At 42.7% G+C, this 19772-nt stretch overlaps 1 protein-coding gene across 10 annotated transcripts in view; it reads left to right on the top strand.

Moving 5' to 3' along the window:
- Positions 1-19772, top strand: part of GRAMD1B (GRAM domain containing 1B) — a 207864-nt gene that overhangs the window by 159752 nt on the left and 28340 nt on the right. For 9 of the 10 annotated variants that reach the window (XM_075839276.1, XM_075839275.1, XM_075839271.1 and 6 more), the window contains 2 exons: positions 13344-13428; positions 16105-16208. In XM_075839276.1, coding sequence (XP_075695391.1) covers positions 13344-13428; positions 16105-16208 — 189 coding nt within the window. Of the gene's footprint in view, positions 1-6085; positions 6431-13343; positions 13429-16104; positions 16209-19772 lie in introns of those variants that run through there. The other variant, XM_075839279.1, reaches the window with a different exon arrangement.

Genomic DNA, 19772 nt, shown 5'->3' with positions numbered 1-19772 from the left:
TCATTGTTTTTGGGCAGTCACTTACCAGACACATTGAGGTTCCTGTGAGTATTAACGTCTCCTGCCTGCACTGCTGTCGCCATGTTTCAGGGGTCCGTGAAGGAACACACATGCCTGTAAATCTGCAATGTTGGACTGGGGAACCTTGAATGTGATGATGGGGGCTATAGCTCCTCAGGGGGCCCAATGGCCTGTATGCCAAAGCCGTAATCTGGCTGGGGTGAGTTAGGATGGTTTTTGCATCAGGACCTAGGTGCATAAGATGTCACCTCTACTGACGGCCGTCCTGCCAGCTATACAGAATGAGCGCCTATCTACATGACCTTGCATTCTAACTCCTGCTGTTATTATTGCACAAACCGGTCAAATTAAGAAATATTACATTATTTGTGATGAACTTTAGCAGCGGATGATCTGCTCAATTATCGGATTTAGACGGGTTGTTCCCTGATGGGCCCTGCAGAGCACCATCATATCAGCTACTTGGCCCACTGAGGGGTCGTCAGATGGGCCAGTAGGTCTTTGGTTCTGTTTTTACTAATATAGTGCAAACCTATTGTTCTGCACTGTACAGATAATGTCTTCATTCACATCAATCCCTCTTCCCTTTCTCTGTGTTATTAATAGTTTGTAACTTTGTAATATACTTTGTTTCCATTCCTCACCATTTTCAAGATCTCAAAAATAATAATAATTAACTTTTTATTATACAATGATTAAACTTGACGAGCGATTTCCACATCTGGGTGCCGTCCGAGTGTAGAACTGACAGCACAGCGACTTAAACGTTTTACAACGCTAGTCTAAAAACAGCCTTAGGCCTTGTTCACACAGCGCTAAAAAAACGACGTGTAAAAGCGTAAAAAACGCTAGCTTTTTTGCAAATCGCTTTTTAAAGTACAGCCGTTTTTTGCCGCGTTTTTTTACACGTGTTCGTTGCGTTTTTTTAGGCGCGCAATTAGGACGGTCATCGACTAAAGGAAATAGGCGCATTTTCTGCACCAGGAATTTACCTGTCGCTGCTTTTTTTTACACAATGCATTTTTAAACGCACGCGCGCAAAAATAAACGCAATGACTTTTCCCATTGTCAATTGGAAGTTTAAAGCATGCGTTTCTTACGCATTTTTGACTCTTTTTTTCGGCGCGGAAAACGTGGAAAAAATGCGTTAAATACACAAGGTTCTAAAAGAAGACTGGATTAGCCCTGTAGTCTGCATTTAGAAGAGCCTTGTAAAACTATTAAAGGGTAACTAAACGTTTCTTGTGGAAAATCGGACATGTGAATGAGCCAATTGATTTTAATGTGTCCGTGTTCAGTTTGTGTGCTGTCAGTTCTACACTCGGACGGCACCAATTGGTAAAAATAACCAATTCTCAATGTAATTTGTTCACTAAAATGGGACACAATGTCCGGTTATTTATATTGTGCCATCATATTCCACAATGCTGTACATACAGTAGATATATCCAATTTCACTGGTCCCTGGGCCTAATGAGTCCCTTAATGTAATGACACTCGCACAGACTATGGGCCATTCCATACGTAGCCAATTGACCAATGCTTTTGGTACATGAGACTGGCATGGATTCAGCTGCTCAGACTGGACTGGTGGACGGGCATTATAATGTATGTATGCAACTAAAAATCTCCTCGTTAATTATAACTAATAAGAGGCCGCTTGTGATAATGAAAGCAGGCATTGTGTGCATTCCCTTTTCCATCTGATTTGCTGCGGAGGAGCAATACTTGTAGTGAGTACAATGTAATGGAAAGGATAGGACGTCTGCAATCCCCTATGAATGTCTTTGTTGTCTTTAGGTTTTCTCTGTTTCTGCATGTTGTCATGTCTCCTGTTTTCTCTTCCTCAGCATGAACGGCAGCACATACGCAGAGTAAGATTCCCCGTTGTGCTCTTCCCTGTCCTCCTCCACTGGAGCAGTGCTATTAGTATGAGATGGGGGGGCCGTTATCCTACACCGATAATAATAAACTCTGCTTCTTCCACCAGTTTCTCCATCTTATATTCAATATACAGCATGCACTAAATTTTATATTGAATCCATACCCCCCCTCCCCGCTCTGAACCCCTGCCAGCTTCTCCCCTCCCCTCCCCTTTTATTTTATTAGTTTGCCTTGATTATTTTGCAGATTGCATTTATTACTCTGCAATATCCAACTCCTCCTAATTAGGCCACAGCCTAACCCCAGCTGTCATTTCGGAGGATGCCCCCGTCCAATCCCTGCCAGGAGGTACCAGCCTGTCCCAGCTCTCTATGTTTACCATACAGTTAATGTTCTATCTCTTGCAGGTCCTTATCTGTCATAAACTTACAGTGTGAGCCAGCAGTAACCTGCGCTACCGTAGTGTGGTCACCTCTGTAGGAGGCCCATGTGCAAAGTCAACTTCCACATACTGCACACAATAGTCACTCATCTCCCCTGCAAGCAAATTAATCTTGTTTATGGATTTCTGAGTCCGTTTAGTAAGGACTTAATGGAGATCTCCAGATAAGGCACAATCAGAAGCTTTCGCACATACATTATTATGAAAAAGTTTTTTTTGGTCTATGTATAAAATGTTTACAATTCACAACCACTTACAGCAGATTTTCCCAGTGTCACCTTTTCAATTTCAAACTTTTTTCAACGTTCGAATATACTTTCTTTCTACTTGCTGTCAGTGAATGGAAACAATCTTGTTTACATTCAGAGACTCAAAAACTCATCTTGATCACTGGTGCATCACCGGTTAAAAAAATATTGCTCTGATATACTTAGGCTAGGGCTACATGGTGACTTTGGCCTTGATACAGGTCGCTGTGACGCCCTGTGTACATCGCAGTAATGTAAGTGAATGTGGTCGCGATGCAACCTGCAAGTTGGCACGACCGCAGGAAAACCAATGTTGGAGTTCTGTGCAGGACGACGGCGATCTTTGGACGCACGATCTGTGTCACGGCCTACGTCGCCGTGTGACCCTAGCCTTAATAAGCTTAGGTTTTCAGCCTCTGAATGTAAACCATTAATTTTCTGTTCACTGACCGCAAGTAAAGATATTGAAAGCGGTAAAAAGTGAAGCACAATGGTGCAGATTTACTATTCAAATTAAGCCCATGTTCTGGCATACATGCTGTTCGCCATATTTATTTACGTTTTTTAAGTACTTTTTTTTTAACATTCTGAACCTCGGTTCTGAAATTTGTCGCATAAAAGTGACATAAATAAAGCAAACCAAGAGGTGGTATAAGGAAGAGAAAAGTGTCTACCATGTCTTGCCAGATGCACCAAATGTATCATACAGCGTGCACCACTGTGATAAAAATGGTGCCGTTTTCTGACGGCCTTGTCTAATTTTACACTTTTAAAACGTACGCACTATTAGTAAATGCCCCGATGTATAAGCTCTATTTACATAAAACTGGGAATCCCCTTTAAAGGGGTTTTTCGAGATCCCCCTAGAAAAAAACTAGTTCCCCTACTGTAGCTGATATAATGACATTATCCCTACAAAAAAAATTGTTGCGTACTATTTCTCGCGTTCCCGCCGCGCACTGTTTGTCGACATGGCTTGCGGGCTGTGTTTATTTACTCAGCTTTTTGCTGAGACTTATAGGGGTTTTCCCACAAACACATGAATCTCCTATTCAAAGGATAGGGGATAAATGTGTGACCGCTGGGGGTCTCTGACCACTGGGACCCCAGCGATGAGAATGGGGGGCAGAAAGTCCCCCGAAGTGCTCCATGAGAATGCTCGACCAGCGCTCCATTCATTTCTATGGACCTGCCGGTGGCTTTGTACTTTTAGAGAGTACAGCGAGGACTGCGCATTCACGTTCCCCGCTGTGATAATACATGCCTCCTAAGCTAAACATCGCTAGTGATGTGCCGTATACTCGGCCCTGTGATCTGTACACGGCATGCCACTAGATGCAGAAGAAAACGTGACATCTCCCGTCATGTGACGCTCGGGGAGAGCGAGGGCCTTTTTAAAAAACTAAGTACATTACAATGTTAGAGTACATCTCCCTTTAACCACCAATGGGACTTCTAATAGGTGTTTAGTTCTCTCAAAGGTGTTCCCTGATATGCGCTAAATGTACAGTTGTGGGCTTAAAATTTTCTGCTCTGATCCTAATGCTTTACACTGCAGCTCTGCTCATTCAGATAGACTGCTATATATAAGCACAAGCTCAGCAGGAAATCAGTGCACAGGGATTTCTATTACAGCCAGGACAGAATTAAAAACTACAAGTAGATGAACCACCAGTGAGAAAAAGATGTTTAACGGATAATTTCACAAAATTAGCGCCAACGTACCCAATGAGAGGCGGCGAAATTTACTTCTTACTAGAACTTACTTTATTATTCCCATGATAGGCCTTAGTATAAGGACCAGTAACTGCATCAAGTAGTGATCAGCGAGCGTCACTCCCTCCTAACGCCCCCACCCCTCTCTATTCCTCTTACTCTCGTTCTTCTTCACGCCTCTTATGGGCAGCGTTCAGGTGATGGGATCATTCCCGCGTCTACTGTAGCTCAACCACGAGCGCTCAGACACGTCCATGGAATTGTTTTATTTCAGAATTTATTGTCCGTTTTACAGGGGTATTAATAATGACATTTTACACATTCACTGGACATGTTTGCTGCACTGGGACAAGACTCTGGTGTTAATCTTGCTATAGTTGTTGGATAATTATTGCTTGAAATGAATGATTCTGACTGTATCTACCAGGAGTAGTAGTTCATTCACCCCCCGACGCTGATTCCTTATAGATGATCTGGTAAAAATTGAATGCGGCATATTAGATTTTTTCTTTTCTATTATACGGCAGATACGCTGTAGTATGAAGTTTATGGCACAAATGACAGGTTGCTGATAACCAATTAATTTTTGCCGTTAAGCGGACTATAGATGTTGTTTTGACCGTGGATCCCATTAAAATTAGTAGGATCTCCTATCTGTGGGGACCGCTCAACGATCAACCCCCCCTCAAAGTCTCCTGTTGAGAAAAATCTGCAGACAGGTTGGATTTTAACCCATTTATTTTCCTCAAGTTAAGCGGTGCCACCTGAGTCTGGTGGCCACTTATCTCCCATCATAGACAAAACATTAAGCTCAATGGGCATGTGTATGGGGGAATCGGAGAATATCACTCTCATCCTACAACTATCTCCTGTTGTCAATCTACGGCCAGTTTTATGCTGGGGCTACGCTGGGACTTTGGCCGCGACACAGGTCGCCTGGCCAAAGATCGCTTAGTCACCCCGCCACCGCGACATTGCTGCCGCGAGCAATCCAAACCCGCTACTGTTGTGTCGCAGCCGCAGCAACTTGCAACGTGACCATTACCTCCGATGCAGGCAGCGCAACACAGCGATCTTTGGCTTTTCGACATGTGTTGTGCCCAAAGTCGCCATGTAGCCCTAGCCCAATAGAAACCAGAGTGGTACAAGTGCCCAAAGTTTTATCTAAAGTAGTTGAAGTTATTGAACATAAATATAAGAGGTAAGCATGCTGGGAGTCGTTGTTTTGCATCAGCCGGAGAGTCGCAGGTTGGGGACCACTACTCTCTAATGTCTCTTTATTAAACTTAGACCCAGTGCCAGTGAGCACAGGAGGTTAATATTTACATTGGGGAGTGCTATGAGCTGTAGGTCAGGTTTCAGTTTTCCCGGGACATTGCAGCCAGTTATTGATTTTGACTGAAACCTCTGAATGACTAATGATCAGGTTAGTTTGTTTTAGGTTTCGATCACTGGGTGAGGTAGAGCCGCACGGTCAATGACCTTTCCAGCAACTTCTGGGTGTTGGGGAGACTGTACAAGTCATGCCGTGAGAAGTGAGGGTTCAGTGCACTGCAGTGACTCCTGGCTGGGGATTCTTCTGCTGGGGTTGCCTGTGTTTATCTCACATGCTTCCTGCCTCTTTCTGCTGTTTTTCTCTGGGATAACATCTGCTGGGGGCTGTACTGACACAACCAGGGTTACTGTAGGGCACAGACCCACGTGGTGTTGCTGGAGGAGGGAGTGACTGGGAGTTGTATGAGTGTGTATAAGGGATAGCTATAGTGTGAGTAGGACACTGTACAGAGAGCGCTACTCACTCTGCTTCTCTCTAATGGATAGTCCTCTGGTTTTTCAGAGGGTCAACGAGTAAAGTTTTTAGACCGTTTGTTAAGAATAGATCCACTGGAAAGGGGAACGCAGGCTGAAGATGAAGGAGGAGGCAGGAGTTGAAACACTTGACATGGCGCATGATGAGGACTACATGGACCAGCAGATGACGGATACAGATGACTGCCTGGCAGAGTGGCAGTCGGACTCTATGCAGGAAGAAGCCTTGTTGTGGTATATGGACCAGTTGGAGTACTCTGCCCAGGGGCAAGATGTCCAGAACGGCACAGAATATGATGAGGTCCCAGCTGTGAGTGCCACTTTGATGCATGCGTGTACATCTATGCACATAAACATAATAAAATACAAACATCTACTTAGTAAAACATAGTAAAATACACATAGTAAAACGTATTCATACACACCGCAAATATAGCTGCAGCGTCCGGAGACACAGGTATTTGTACCTCATTATACACAACTGTATATTGTACGTTCCATATTTGTCATATTTTATCAATTATAATTACCATAAACTATTACTCTGGATGTGAACACATGACCTGCATCATTGTAGCGTCTGGATGGTATTTTCCTATATTTTAGTGCATGTGCCTCCTCCGCTGACTTATTGTTTGGGACAGCCTCTTCGCCTCGCCTTTGCTCTTTCTGGCTTAAAGTGGGGTCCGCCCCATGGCTTAAATTCCTCTTTTAGGGTAGAAATCATCTCGCTTTCCAAGAAAGTTGCTACGATCACATGACTGATATAACATGAATAGTAATACCCTGTAATAACCTTGCATGGCTCCGCACAGTCGTTTAACAGCGATGTAATACTGAACATGAGGATCTTAGTAGACCTTATCATACTGCGTGTGCCCATTTGCGAATTCACCTCAACCTTATTTTTAGTGGGTCGTTACTCTAAAACTATGGGCAGGATGGCACAGTGATCAAAGCCGCGAGAGAAGCCGGTGCAACAGCCCTCCTGCCGCCGGACAAGGCCCCAGTAATGTCCAATGACACAGCACTGGACTGTAGCAACAAAAGTCGCCATGCACCCCTTTAGTGTGCACTGAGGCCACATAAAAAAAATAACTTTTTGATCTATTTACGTGGTGCGTGACTGTATGACTTTTGGATTCATTGTCTACAGAGAGTGTGGCCCTGAGTCATTTGTGCCCAGCCCGGTGGCAGGTTATCAAAAAAGGCAGCGGGTACCACTAAAGATATATGAACAAGAGTGCTAGTTAATGTGTATACTGAAGACAATTAAAACTGGCAAAAAAACAAACCAAAAATATACTAGACTGCACCTGAAAAAAGCAAATATAATCTCTTTATTACCACTTAAAAAAAAACAAAAAAACACATTCCGTTAGAAACAAAAGTGCACAAGCATCTGCAGGACCCACGTCCTAACCCCGGTTAGGCTAAAGGACAAAGCACACATGAAGAAAGTAGAAAACATACCATAGGTCACAAAAAGGTTAAACATATATAATGCATCAGAGAGCCAACAATACATAGATGCATGAAAGCATAGCGGATGGAAGAAACAATGTAATACCAAAAGGGTATATGGATAAAAGAATGAAGGCTCTCACCATAGAAATCAATATGCCTATAGCTCCACATGGATGAAAAGATACTGTGTGGGGTTTTTCATCCTTTTTAATTATTGTCTGTGTTTTTGTTTTGTTTTTGTAAATTTGATGTCATTAAGATATCTTATTTGCCTGAGAGGTGTAGTCCAGTATACGTGTTTTTCTTTTTGCCGGTTTTCATAGTCTGGTGGCAGGGGGGTTCTGCCCTTCGTTCCCATATCCGTCAGGGTTCCGTTCAGGCGTTCGGTCTGACCTTTCCATCAGAACGGACTCCTAACCGAATCAAACAGAAACCATAAGTTTCCGTTTGCATCAACATTGATTTCAATGGTGACGGATCCGTTGCAAATGGTTTCCGTTTGTCTCCAATGTTCAAGGGTTCCATGGGTTTGACAGAATAAATACCGTAGTCGACTAAGCTCTTCATTCCATCAAAACGACGGAATCCTTACACAACTGAGACAAACAAAAACTATTTGCACCTGTTCCGTCACCATTGAAATCAACGGTTTCCGTTTGTTTCAGTTTGGATTCTGTTCGTGGGTTCCCCTGACGGAAAGCTCAGATGGAACGCCTGAACGGAGACCTGACGCAGATGTGACGAAGCCGCAGATGTGAACGAAGCCTTAGGCCTCACGCACATGGCAGAGTTGTGTGCACAGAGCTTGTACGGAAGCACACGGCGTCCCTGCGTCACAGTACAGATGTAGCCGTCCTTATCTTAAATTTGAACGCTATAGATACACAGTGGCAAGAAACTTTAACTTAACTTTTTCAATGGCTTTTCAATGGCTGTTCTTGTGTGCTATTACACTGCAGCAAGTTATCAGTCAAGATAAACTTGGCTACATCCGTCCTACCGTGCTGTATGGACTCTATGTGCCACTGAATGGGTCCTCCGTACAGCACTATATTACAGATCTATTCTCCCCCCGAAGCAATGTTGTGGCATCTGATTGAGCATGCCATGATTTTTCTCTGTCTACTTTCAGAGGCATAGAGACATACAGTAGAGCTCCATAAACGTCTATGGGTGCGACTCAAGCTTCAGAGGTTTCTCGGAGCTCTGAAACAGCCGTGTGCATGAGTCCCTAAAGTGGGGACCCACTGGGATAAGTTTGATCTGAAGTACCAGCTTGATATACAGTATGATCAAAATTATTACTAAGAACCTCATGTTGCTTTCAGTTTTAGTATTCGATCACTTTCACTAGATAGACGGACCAATCTTTCTGTATAGCATAGATGTCTCTACTCCTGAATAGCCCTACCCATCCTGCCGTGTGGGGGATCATGAGTGTAATATACAATAGCCTGAAGTTACAGGCAGCGTCATGTCCTAGTATGTAACATAACACTACATCTGGAAGCCAGACAGGGAACAGGGCCTGGAGTCTAACCTCACAAGACTTCCTGACCTAGGGGGTCAATCTGTTTCTCCACCATCCACAGGTTGGGTTGAACATAGATTAGAGACTATGAGAAAAATGCAGAGAATCTCCTTCTGGGCTCTGTGGTCTATGTATAGGCCGCGCGACTTGCATTGGCGGCACACTGTGACTTGTGAATTTGGTGCAGCGTTTGCGGTGGGTGGGATTTGTGTGCAGAACATCAGATGGTTCATATCGTATGTACTGCATATTTGGCCTGGCAGACCGTCTATCACAGACGGGTGGATCATAACATGCCTTAGTATGGTTCCAAATGATGAGACGGACAGGTGGTTTCCCTGCTGTCCCTCGGCACTCTCAGCCCCCATTACTAAAAACAGCCACAGAAGTAAGAGTTGTTAGGGAAGGAGTTACTAGTTCTTGTTACTTGCATTTCCTATACAACATCTGACATGTAATTTTTTTCCCCTCAAATCCCTCTAAAGTAATCCCTCAAAGTAAAATTGCATATTTTGTAAAGGACTAATCGGAACAATTATCCACAGTTTCCCAATACCTTCCAAGGGTACCTCTTTTGGAGGGACAGTCCCTACTTTTGACCCAAGTCCCTCTGTCCCTCTTGGCTCTTTGAATGTCCCTCTTTTTAACCTCGGAAATAGATTTGCATTACTTCACTCACTGAATTGCTCTAGAAACTATCTGACTGATCCGTAACTGTATATGAAAATTCAATTTGTATATTGTTTTATCATTTTGGTGCAATGTGGATCTTAAAAATTTCTATATTCAGAAATGTTTTGGGTATGGTATTTAAGTTAAATACTATTGAAGCTTCTAGATATACATAACAGAATGAATCTTTCATGCAATGAACCATAAGTGCTCTCCTTTGACCATCCTAAAAATTTGTAGGTATATAATTCTCCCATTGCTGTCTTGTGGGTTCCCCCAGAGCTCCAGGTGTCCGTCCATAAAGACGTCCTGAGACTGTAGTGGCTAGTACAGTGAGTGATTGTGGCATGATCTTAGTGATTGTGGCGTGATCTTAGTGATTGTGGCGTGATCTTAGTGATTGTGGCGTGATCCTAGTGTTTGTGGAGTGATCCTAGTGTTTGTGGAGTGATCCTAGTGATTGTGGAGTGATCCTAGTGTTTTGTGGAGTGATCCTAGTGTTTGTGGAGTGATCCTAGTGTTTGTGGAGTGATCCTAGTGTTTGTGGAGTGATCCTAGTGTTTGTGGAGTGATCCTAGTGTTTGTGGAGTGATCCTAGTGTTTGTGGAGTGATCCTAGTGATTGTGGAGTGATCCTAGTGATTGTGGAGTGATCCTAGTGTTTTGTGGAGTGATCCTAGTGTTTTGTGGAGTGATCCTAGTGTTTTGTGGAGTGATCCTAGTGATTGTGGGGTAATTTTTAGTGATTGTGTGGCTCTTCTGCCGAGTCTTCGTTCTGTTAGAAGATATTTTATGGTTCGCATACCATTGTACTGCCCTTCATATTGCAGAAAATTCTATTTTGGTTTCTGGCTGTTATACCTTCGGTCCCTGCTACATATCAGCTGCTTTTGGTTGCAATATATGTGGGTTTCACATCAATTTATCTTTTCTTATGTGACAGGGAACAAATGTTTCCACTTCCTGCAAAGATACCGAGCATGTTCGCATCCGCTCTTTGCCTGTCTATAAATTAGAAGTGTTTGTTGATGAAAAGAATGAGGCTGCAAGCCCAGTATATATATATTGCACTGTAAGACCGCTCCTAGGATCATCATCACTGTACTGTGTTTTATTCTTTTAAATATTCCGTGTGAGGTGACCCGTGAGGCACGTCCTGGTGTGTTTTACCTTCTCCTAGAGTCCATTAGGATTGCACGATGCATCGAAACTTCAATACCGTTTCGATGCCGTTCACCCTGAAACGGTTTGATAACGTTATTTCATGTATTTCGATACTAAGCTGTGCGGCCGCACAGATTAGCATTGTAACACATGGAATGTATCTGAGTCCTAACAACAAGTGCGCATGCTGTCCGCAAGAGGTGATGTGGCAGGCGCTGCACTAATGAGCGGTGGCACTGAAGACAGAACATGGCAGGCGCACTACAAAACACCCCTATCTTCAGTGCCTTCGCTTATTATTGCAGCGCCGGCCGCATCGTCTCATGATGACCGCGTGCGTACTTGTTGTCAGGAGCGGGGCAATGACTGTATCACACAGCTGCAGCCCCGCTTTAACGGTGGAGATCAGAGAAACCTCTCATCTCCACCGCTATTCCCCTGAATGCTGCAATCAAAGCTGACCGCAGCATTCAAGGGGAAAATCAGAAGGGGGGTGCCCCTTGGATCGCATCACAGGGATTCCCTGTGACGCAATTGAGGGAGATACCATATATGGGCAGCCGGCCCAGGGTCTATTGAAGGACCCCAGGGCTGTCTGACCATATTTCCTGTTGTCAGGGCATACTTGGGTATGTCCTAACAACTGCCTGTGTACTATCAGTGTATAGATATATGCCAGTACATTAAAGTTTAAAAATAAAAAAGTAAATTCAAAATTCATCACATCTCGCGCCTCACATCAGAAAATGGAAGAACTTATTTTTTTTTATTACTGTTGGCAAAGTATCGTCTTGCTATCGAAAATCGCAATACTACACAAAGTATCGGTATCTAAGGCCAAATTCTGGTATCGTGACAACTCTACAGTCCATTATAGCAGACCTACTACACGAGTCCTGTAAGGTCACTATATGTAGATTAAAGGGCATTTTCATTGAGCTTGTAATGCACGACGAGCCTGCTCTATACATCACACATTCAGTGACAGGAACAGTCCGTCTGTCTAGTCTCTGATTTGCATTCAAGTTATAATCAGTATTGAGAAAAAAAACAACAAAAGCCATACATGTGTTTCATTGCGCTTCTAGGCTTTCCTCTCCTACATATGGTGCTTTGTTTTTAGCCCATCATGTGATTTGTAGTCTTTTGCAAGACTGCGGTCTTAAGTACTGGAGTTTGCACATCAACCACAGCCAGGGCCAACTTCCACTTCAGTAATTTCTGGACAACTGAACTAAAAATCACAGACAGACCAACATTTTTATGGACACATTACAAAATCATGTGTTCGTGATAAAGAGCATAAGTAACACCTTTTTCTAAGTGTCAGAGTAATAAATCTAATACCTGTAGATTTATATATAATCACACGAGTCCAAAGATTTCCAGGACAAGTTCACACCCTCCACCGCTAAGACCGCGCTCTGCCTCTGTTCTAGTGTAGTGGCGTCACGTGACATCTCATGTGACTGGTCCCCATGACCCCACCGATGCCCTCTCAACCTCCTCAATGTCACTCCGAGTCCTCACTCGGGACTGTGGGACTCATTGCTACTGCGTGCCACCGACGCTTCTTTCTTGTTTGCACTGAGCATATCGATTTGGCGCATGCGCAGTGCAAACTTTTGCGGAAAAAAAATTCACGGACAGTGTTTTTTTCTGCCGGACACTACGGACAGCAGAATAAAAACACCCAGTTTTTGCGGACTGTCCGTAGATTTACGGACAGTTGGCAACCATGACCACAGGGACTGCGCACACATAATAATCGCCTCCTGAAGCCTGCATTGCCTATCCAAGAGGCGCCTCTGGACTTGGTTAATGGTCTGTAGGTCATGCCATACAGCACAACCCAAGGAAAGGGATCAGCCTTGGCCAAACACATCACAAATGTTTTGCAGCTAAAACACTAATATTAAAAACACAAACAAAACTTAGGCGATTGCACAATTGTTGGGTTAATTCCCATATGACACATCCTCTATAGCGGGATCCTTTCTGATGAATAAACACAAAGTAAACCATTGTGTGCTGTTCCTCCATCTGCTCCCATTGTGCCGCAGTCAATATCTTTACTGTACCTTTTGTGAAATCATCCAGAGATGGTCGCGGTGCCCTAACACAAGGACGTGCTGTTAGCGAAATCTAGAGTGTTTACAGGGGGCATCCTTTAACCCTTCATATACAGTGGCTTGCATTTTAATGTTACTGTGGAGTTGACTTGGCATTACTCCTGGTTTTATTAGACTGGCTCCCACTCAATGTCTTATACGTCTATCTGCTGTTGCTTGTGTTCCCCCTTCCGTAGAGTCTGTGGTCTTGCTGCTTTTTTGTGCATGCTTCTGTGTAGACTCTTTTTGTATCTAAATATTGAAAGTTTGTTTTTCCAGGTATTGAGTCCAACATATAAACAGAGAAATGAAGATTTTCGGAAACTCTTTAAACAGCTGCCAGACTCTGAGCGTCTAATTGTAGGTAAGGGAACTCCTATCTTTCACAGACAAGAACATCATTGTTACTTTCCACATGATATCAAACTCAACCCAGGCCACGTATGTGTTTCTATATAGGTGGGGATTATATCTGCCAAATTATGAACAGATAGACTGCTTTAATAATGTTACGTGGCCGATTGTCTTCTGTTCTGACAATAGGGATCTAGTAGGATCTACTAGCACCAATATACAGCTCTTATGCAGAACTTCATATGTTCACATTTAATTTAAGCACTTTTGCAATTTACATATAAAGTTAGATAAAAGTTGAGTCCCTGTGTACATACATTACATTACTTATCCTGTACTGATCCTGAGTTACATCCTGTATTATACTCCAGAGCTGCGCTCACTATTCTGCTGGTGAAGTCACTGTGTACATACATTACTTATCCTGTACTGATCCTGAGTTATATCCTGTATTATACTCCAGAGCTGCACTCACTATTCTGCTGGTGGAGTCACTGTGTACATACATTACATTACTTATCCTGTACTGATCCTGAGTTACATCCTGTATTATACTCCAGAGCTGCACTCACTATTCTGCTGGTGGAGTCACTGTGTACATACATTACATTACTTATCCTGTACTGATCCTGAGTTACATCCTGTATTATACTCCAGAGCTGCACTCACTATTCTGCTGGTGGAGTCACTGTGTACATACATTACATTACTTATCCTGTACTGATCCTGAGTTATATCCTGTATTATACTCCAGAGCTGCACTCACTATTCTGCTGGTGGAGTCACTGTGTACATACATTACATTACTTATCCTGTACTGATCCTGAGTTACATCCTGTATTATACTCCAGAGCTGCACTCACTATTCTGCTGGTGGAGTCACTGTGTACATACATTACATTACTTATCCTGTACTGATCCTGAGTTACATCCTGTATTATACTCCAGAGCTGCAATCACTATTCTGCTGGTGGAGTCACTGTGTACATACATTACATTACTTATCCTGTACTGATCCTGAGATACATCCTGTATTATACTCCAGAGCTGCGCTCACTATTCTGCTGGTGGAATCACTGTGTACATACATTACTTATCCTGTAGTGATCCTGTTTGATCAGTGTAAACACAGAAATGTTATAGGCGCTCAGCTAAATTGTTAGTGGTATCTGTTGGCAAGCTTGGTGACTGGTTCATTAATAACCAGCAGAATAGGGAGTACAGCTCTGGAGTATAATACCGGTTATAACTCCGGATCAGTGATGGATAAGTAATGTAATGTATGTACACAGGGTATGTTCACACAAAGGGTATGTTCACACAAAGTTTTTTGACAAATTATTTGACGTGGAAACCGCGCCTCAAAACTCGTCAAAAACAGGACGAAAATGCCTCCCATTGATTTCAATGGGTGGCAGAGGCATCTTTTTCCCGCGAGCGGTAAAACCGTTTCGCGGGAGAAAGAAGGGACATGCCCTATCTTTGGGCGTTTACGCCTCTGACCTCCCACTGACATCAATGGGAGGCAGAGAAAGCGTATTTTGCAGAGTTTTATGCCCGCGGTGAAAAACACTGCGAAAACCGGCGTGCAGGCAGAGGAAAATCTGCCTCAAACTTCCAAACGGAATTTTGAGGCAGAATTTCCGCCTGCAAAAAACTCTAATACAGGATGTAACTCAGCATCAGTACAGGATAAGTAATGTATGTACACAGTGACTCCGCCAGCAGAATAGTGAGTGCAGCTCTGGAGTATAATGCAGGATATAACTCAGGATCAGTACAGGATAAGTAATGTAATGTATGTACATAGTGACTCCACCAGCAGAATAGTGAGTGCAGCTCTGGAGTATAATACAGGATGTAACTCAGGATCAGTACAGGATAAGTAATTTAATGTATGTACACAGTGACTCCGCCAGCAGAATAGTGAGCGCAGCTCTGGAGTATAATACAGGATGTAACTCAGGATCAGTACAGGATAAGTAATGTATGTACACAGTGACTCCACCAGCAGAATAGTGAGTGCAGCTCTGGAGTATAATACAGGATGTAACTCAGGATCAGTACAGGATAAGTAATGTTATGTATATACACAATGACTCCACCAGCAGAATAGTGAGTGCAGCTCTGGAGTATAATACAGGATGTAACTCAGGATCAGTACCGGATAAGTAATGTAATGTATGTACACAGTGACTCCACCAGCAGAATAGTGAGTGCAGCTCTGGAGTATAATACAGGATATAACTCAGGATCAGTACAGGATAAGTAATGTAATGTATGTACACAGTGACTCCACCAGCAGAATAGTGAGTGCAGCTCTGGAGTATAATACAGGATGTAACTCAGGATCAGTACAGGATAAGTAATGTATGTACACAATGACTCCACCAGCAGAATAGTGAGTGCAGCTCTGGAGTATAATACAGGATGTATCTCAGGATCAGTACAGGATAAGTAATGTATGTACACAATGACTCCACCAGCAGAATAGTGAGCGCAGCTCTGGAGTATAATACAGGATGTAACTCAGGATCAGTACAGGATAAGTAATGTAATGTATCTATAACTTTTCAAGGCATTTTTTATTGTAAGAACATTCCTCATTTAGTAGTGAAATTAAGTATATAGAATATTGGTAGTAATTATCCTGTGTGCTCAGTTTGTCACATGTTTGCACTTTCAGATTACTCCTGTGCACTACAGAGGGATATCTTACTGCAGGGACGTCTCTACCTGTCTGAGAATTGGATTTGCTTCTACAGTAACATCTTCCGCTGGGAGACTCTGGTTAGTGCATTATACAACTTCACACTGACACGCTCGTGTCTTGCATTGAGACAGACAATTCAGTATGTGTTCTGTGTCTGTTTTACATAATGTTCACCATGTCTATTGGTACACAACTGCTGGACTCCTCTCTCTGTACGCTGTGTATATAGGTCAATGGATACCGGAGGAATCTTGTGAAGAGTTTAGCCTCTGCAAACAGAAAAAATAAAGTTTGCGTTTTAACAGCAATACAAATTTGCTTGTTACATCGCAGAATTCTTAAAGGGGTTGTCTAGTTTTAGGAAAAACATTTTTATTTAATCCTATTATCTAATTCTGAGGTAATGGAGGTGGGTCCTCATTTCACAATCCTCATCTCTTGGCCTGAGTGGAGAGCAGTTACATAGAGCGTCTCTCTCCCTCTCTCCCTCTCTCCCACGTTGATATGAATGGACACAGAGTAATGCTTCATTTCCCCTGTGATGGCGCTGCAGGGAAACGAAACAAATACTAACAGGTTTCCCCACAGATCACAGCTGATCGCCGGGGGTCCCAGCAGGAGGAAACTTTGTGATTAGCTTAATGTCAAAGGACCTTCTAACAAGTAGGGAATGCCTAAAGTGAAGAAAATCTTTAAAGGAATTTCAAAGCAGGATATTTTAATGATTAGGCTTGCACCGTCCATCCCGGTTGGCCTACCTTTATGTTTCACTCACTTATTTTGCATGGTTTTAATTTGCCCTTGTTACAAAACATGAATGCAAATTTTCAGGGAGAGCTCTTCACGCTGCACATTAGAAAACTGCAAGAAAACGTATTATCATGATTTTTGCCTTGTCTTTTCCTTGAGTAGTAGTGGCTTAGTGGCACATCACTGCTGCTTTGTGTGAATGCAGCCTAACGCTATGTTCACGCTGTCAGGATTTGCACTAGATTTATCCGCTATGGACTTTGAAGATAATCCATAGGAGAAATCTGCAGCTTCAACTTGGATTGCTGCCGCGGATTAGCATGCAGGTCCGCACGCAGTTTAGCTGCATTGAAGTTCAATGGAGGTAATCCACGGCGGTCAGCATGGAATTTGCACCGATAATGTACATCCCGCAGATTCTAAAATCTGTGGTGTGTTCATTATTCAGCACAGATTATTTTTATTCTGGATCATGTGAATGGGGAATAAAATACTTCATTCACACAAATTGCCGGCGGAATTCTTGCAGAATCCGAGCCTAAATCCTGGTATCTACAACATCTGAACATTGCCTTCACCTTCGCAGCTACCATAAAGGATATAACCGAGGATTACATAAAAAACAATAAATCTCAGTTTTATTATGGGAAACGTTCTCTTGACTCAATAGAAACAAGAAGGGCTGCAGGAAGACTCAAATTCCCCTCACTTGCCCTGCAGATGGTTCAGAACATACTGGCTGCATTTCTGATAACATTATATGCGAGAATTGCTATTTATGGAGTTCCCTATTATATTCTGTAAAGTGGCGTGAAGCTTTCACTTAATAAGGTCATAGATTCACTGTGTAGCAAGCCTTTCTCTTTCACATGTATCTGTAGACTATTTATGCTGGGGTTTATTTCCATTGGAAAAGATGAAGGTTTTTTTTAGGATATTTTAGCTATAAGGCCGGGTTCCCATGTAGTGTAAATGCTGCAGAATTTCCGCAATGGAATTCTGTGTGGAAATTCCGCAGCATTTAAGTAGCAACAAAGTGGATGAGATTTAGAAAATCTCATGCCCACGCTGCGGGAAAGAAACGCAGGGTAAAGGTTAATAAACTGACCTGCGGTGCAGAATTTAATTCTGCATCATGTCAATTTATGTTGCATTTTTGTTGATTTTCTGTTGCTGGTTTTCCCCATTGAATTCAATGGGGATGCAAAACCCACAACAGAAAGCCACGTGTTGCGAATTCAGCGGTGTAATCCCAGCGTTTACGCCGCAGAAATCTCAATACCCAGAATGCCCTCCTTCTTCCTGCAGTCCGGCCTCCTGGGGTGACGTTTTTGTAACGAAGACGGAGGGAGTAAGTATCAGCGCTTTCTTCCGCAGCGGAAATTCCGTCAAAAAAACTGCACCACAGCGATTTTTCAGACAGATGGTGCTGCGGTTGACTGGTCCAATACGCTGCATGATTTTTGCGCTGCGTATCCGACACGTGGGAACCCGGCCTAAGGGGTGTTGTAGCTGGGTCCTTGTTCAGAGGAGATCATAGAAAAGCTGACACATAAAAGAACAACATGTGCAGAGGTATAAATTGGTATCATGCAAATAATAATGTCATCACGCTATATGGATCTAACTATGCAAATTTATACTTCATATTTATTGTCTTTAACCTGTCGCCGACACTTGACGTCTATGCTTGCCACGAGCGGCCAGACATTGCCGCATTCTGGCGAGCATAGACATAATGCTGATCGCGTGGGCACAGTAAGTGTGCCCGCACGATCAGGTGCGGGGCAACGGCTGAAATACGTAGCCGCAGCCCCGCTCTAACGGTGGAGATCAAAGAAACCTCTGATCTCAAACGTTAACCCCTTGAATGCATTCAAAGGAAAATGAGAAGGGAGTTCCCTACTTTAATCGCATCATAGGGAATCCTGTGATCCGATCAAGGGACATGACAGCCCACTATCCATTTTGGGAACCCAGGGCTGTCTGACTATATTTCCTGTTGTTAGGAAATTCTTCGATATGCCCTAACAACTGCCTGTGTAGTATCTGTATATAGATATGTGGCAGTACGTTAAAGTTAAAAATCCCCTATGGGATTAAAAAATAAATGTTAAATTAAAAAAATCAGTAAATAAAATACACACAAATACAAATTTTTTTTTTACAACAAATAAACTTTATTAAATGTAAGTCCCAAAACATAAAATAGTATCAACATATTTGGTATAGTCATAACCGTAACAACCTGCACAACAAATTTATGGCATACATTATGATGATTGGTGTATGCTGTAAAAAAAATAAAATATATGAAAACTGCAGCGGAAGTGCTTTTTGTTTTTTGCATTTTTGCTCAAATAAAAACGTATCTAAATTAATTGATTATGTAAATGTTCCAAAAAATGGCAGCTACATAAATTGCAACTCGTCCTGCAAAAAAAAAAAGTCTCGCACACAGCTATGGCGAATATTAAAAAGAAAGTTATGGGCGCCAGGATGCAAAAAAAATAAATTGTTCTGTCCTCAAGGCCAAAATTGTCCTTGTCCTTAAGGGGTTAAAGATCCATAACACTGTAATATAATATAATCACATAAGGTGGACCACTAGTTTAAATTTGGGCGGAAGTATTCTATGGACCTAATCCAGTTGCAGCCCATGAAGCACGCCCTGATGGGAGGCAAGAGGATTAAAAGGAGAAAGAGGAAAGGCATTCCAAGCCATAAGATCCAGATATGTTTTTAGGCTTTGAGGCATGAAATTTAACTTTGGCTTTTATATTGGTGTTTAGGATAAACTATCAGTATGTGATCGATGGGGGTCTGAACCTTGGCACTGCCAGTGATCAGCAGAATAAAGGGGGCTTCGGGACCTTCTTGAGTGCTGTGGT

This window comes from Rhinoderma darwinii, chromosome 10, assembly GCF_050947455.1.
Source record: "Rhinoderma darwinii isolate aRhiDar2 chromosome 10, aRhiDar2.hap1, whole genome shotgun sequence".
NCBI lineage: Eukaryota > Metazoa > Chordata > Amphibia > Anura > Rhinodermatidae > Rhinoderma > Rhinoderma darwinii.
The sequence above is the reverse complement of the archived record's forward strand: the minus strand, read 5'-3'. Positions and strand labels throughout refer to the sequence as shown.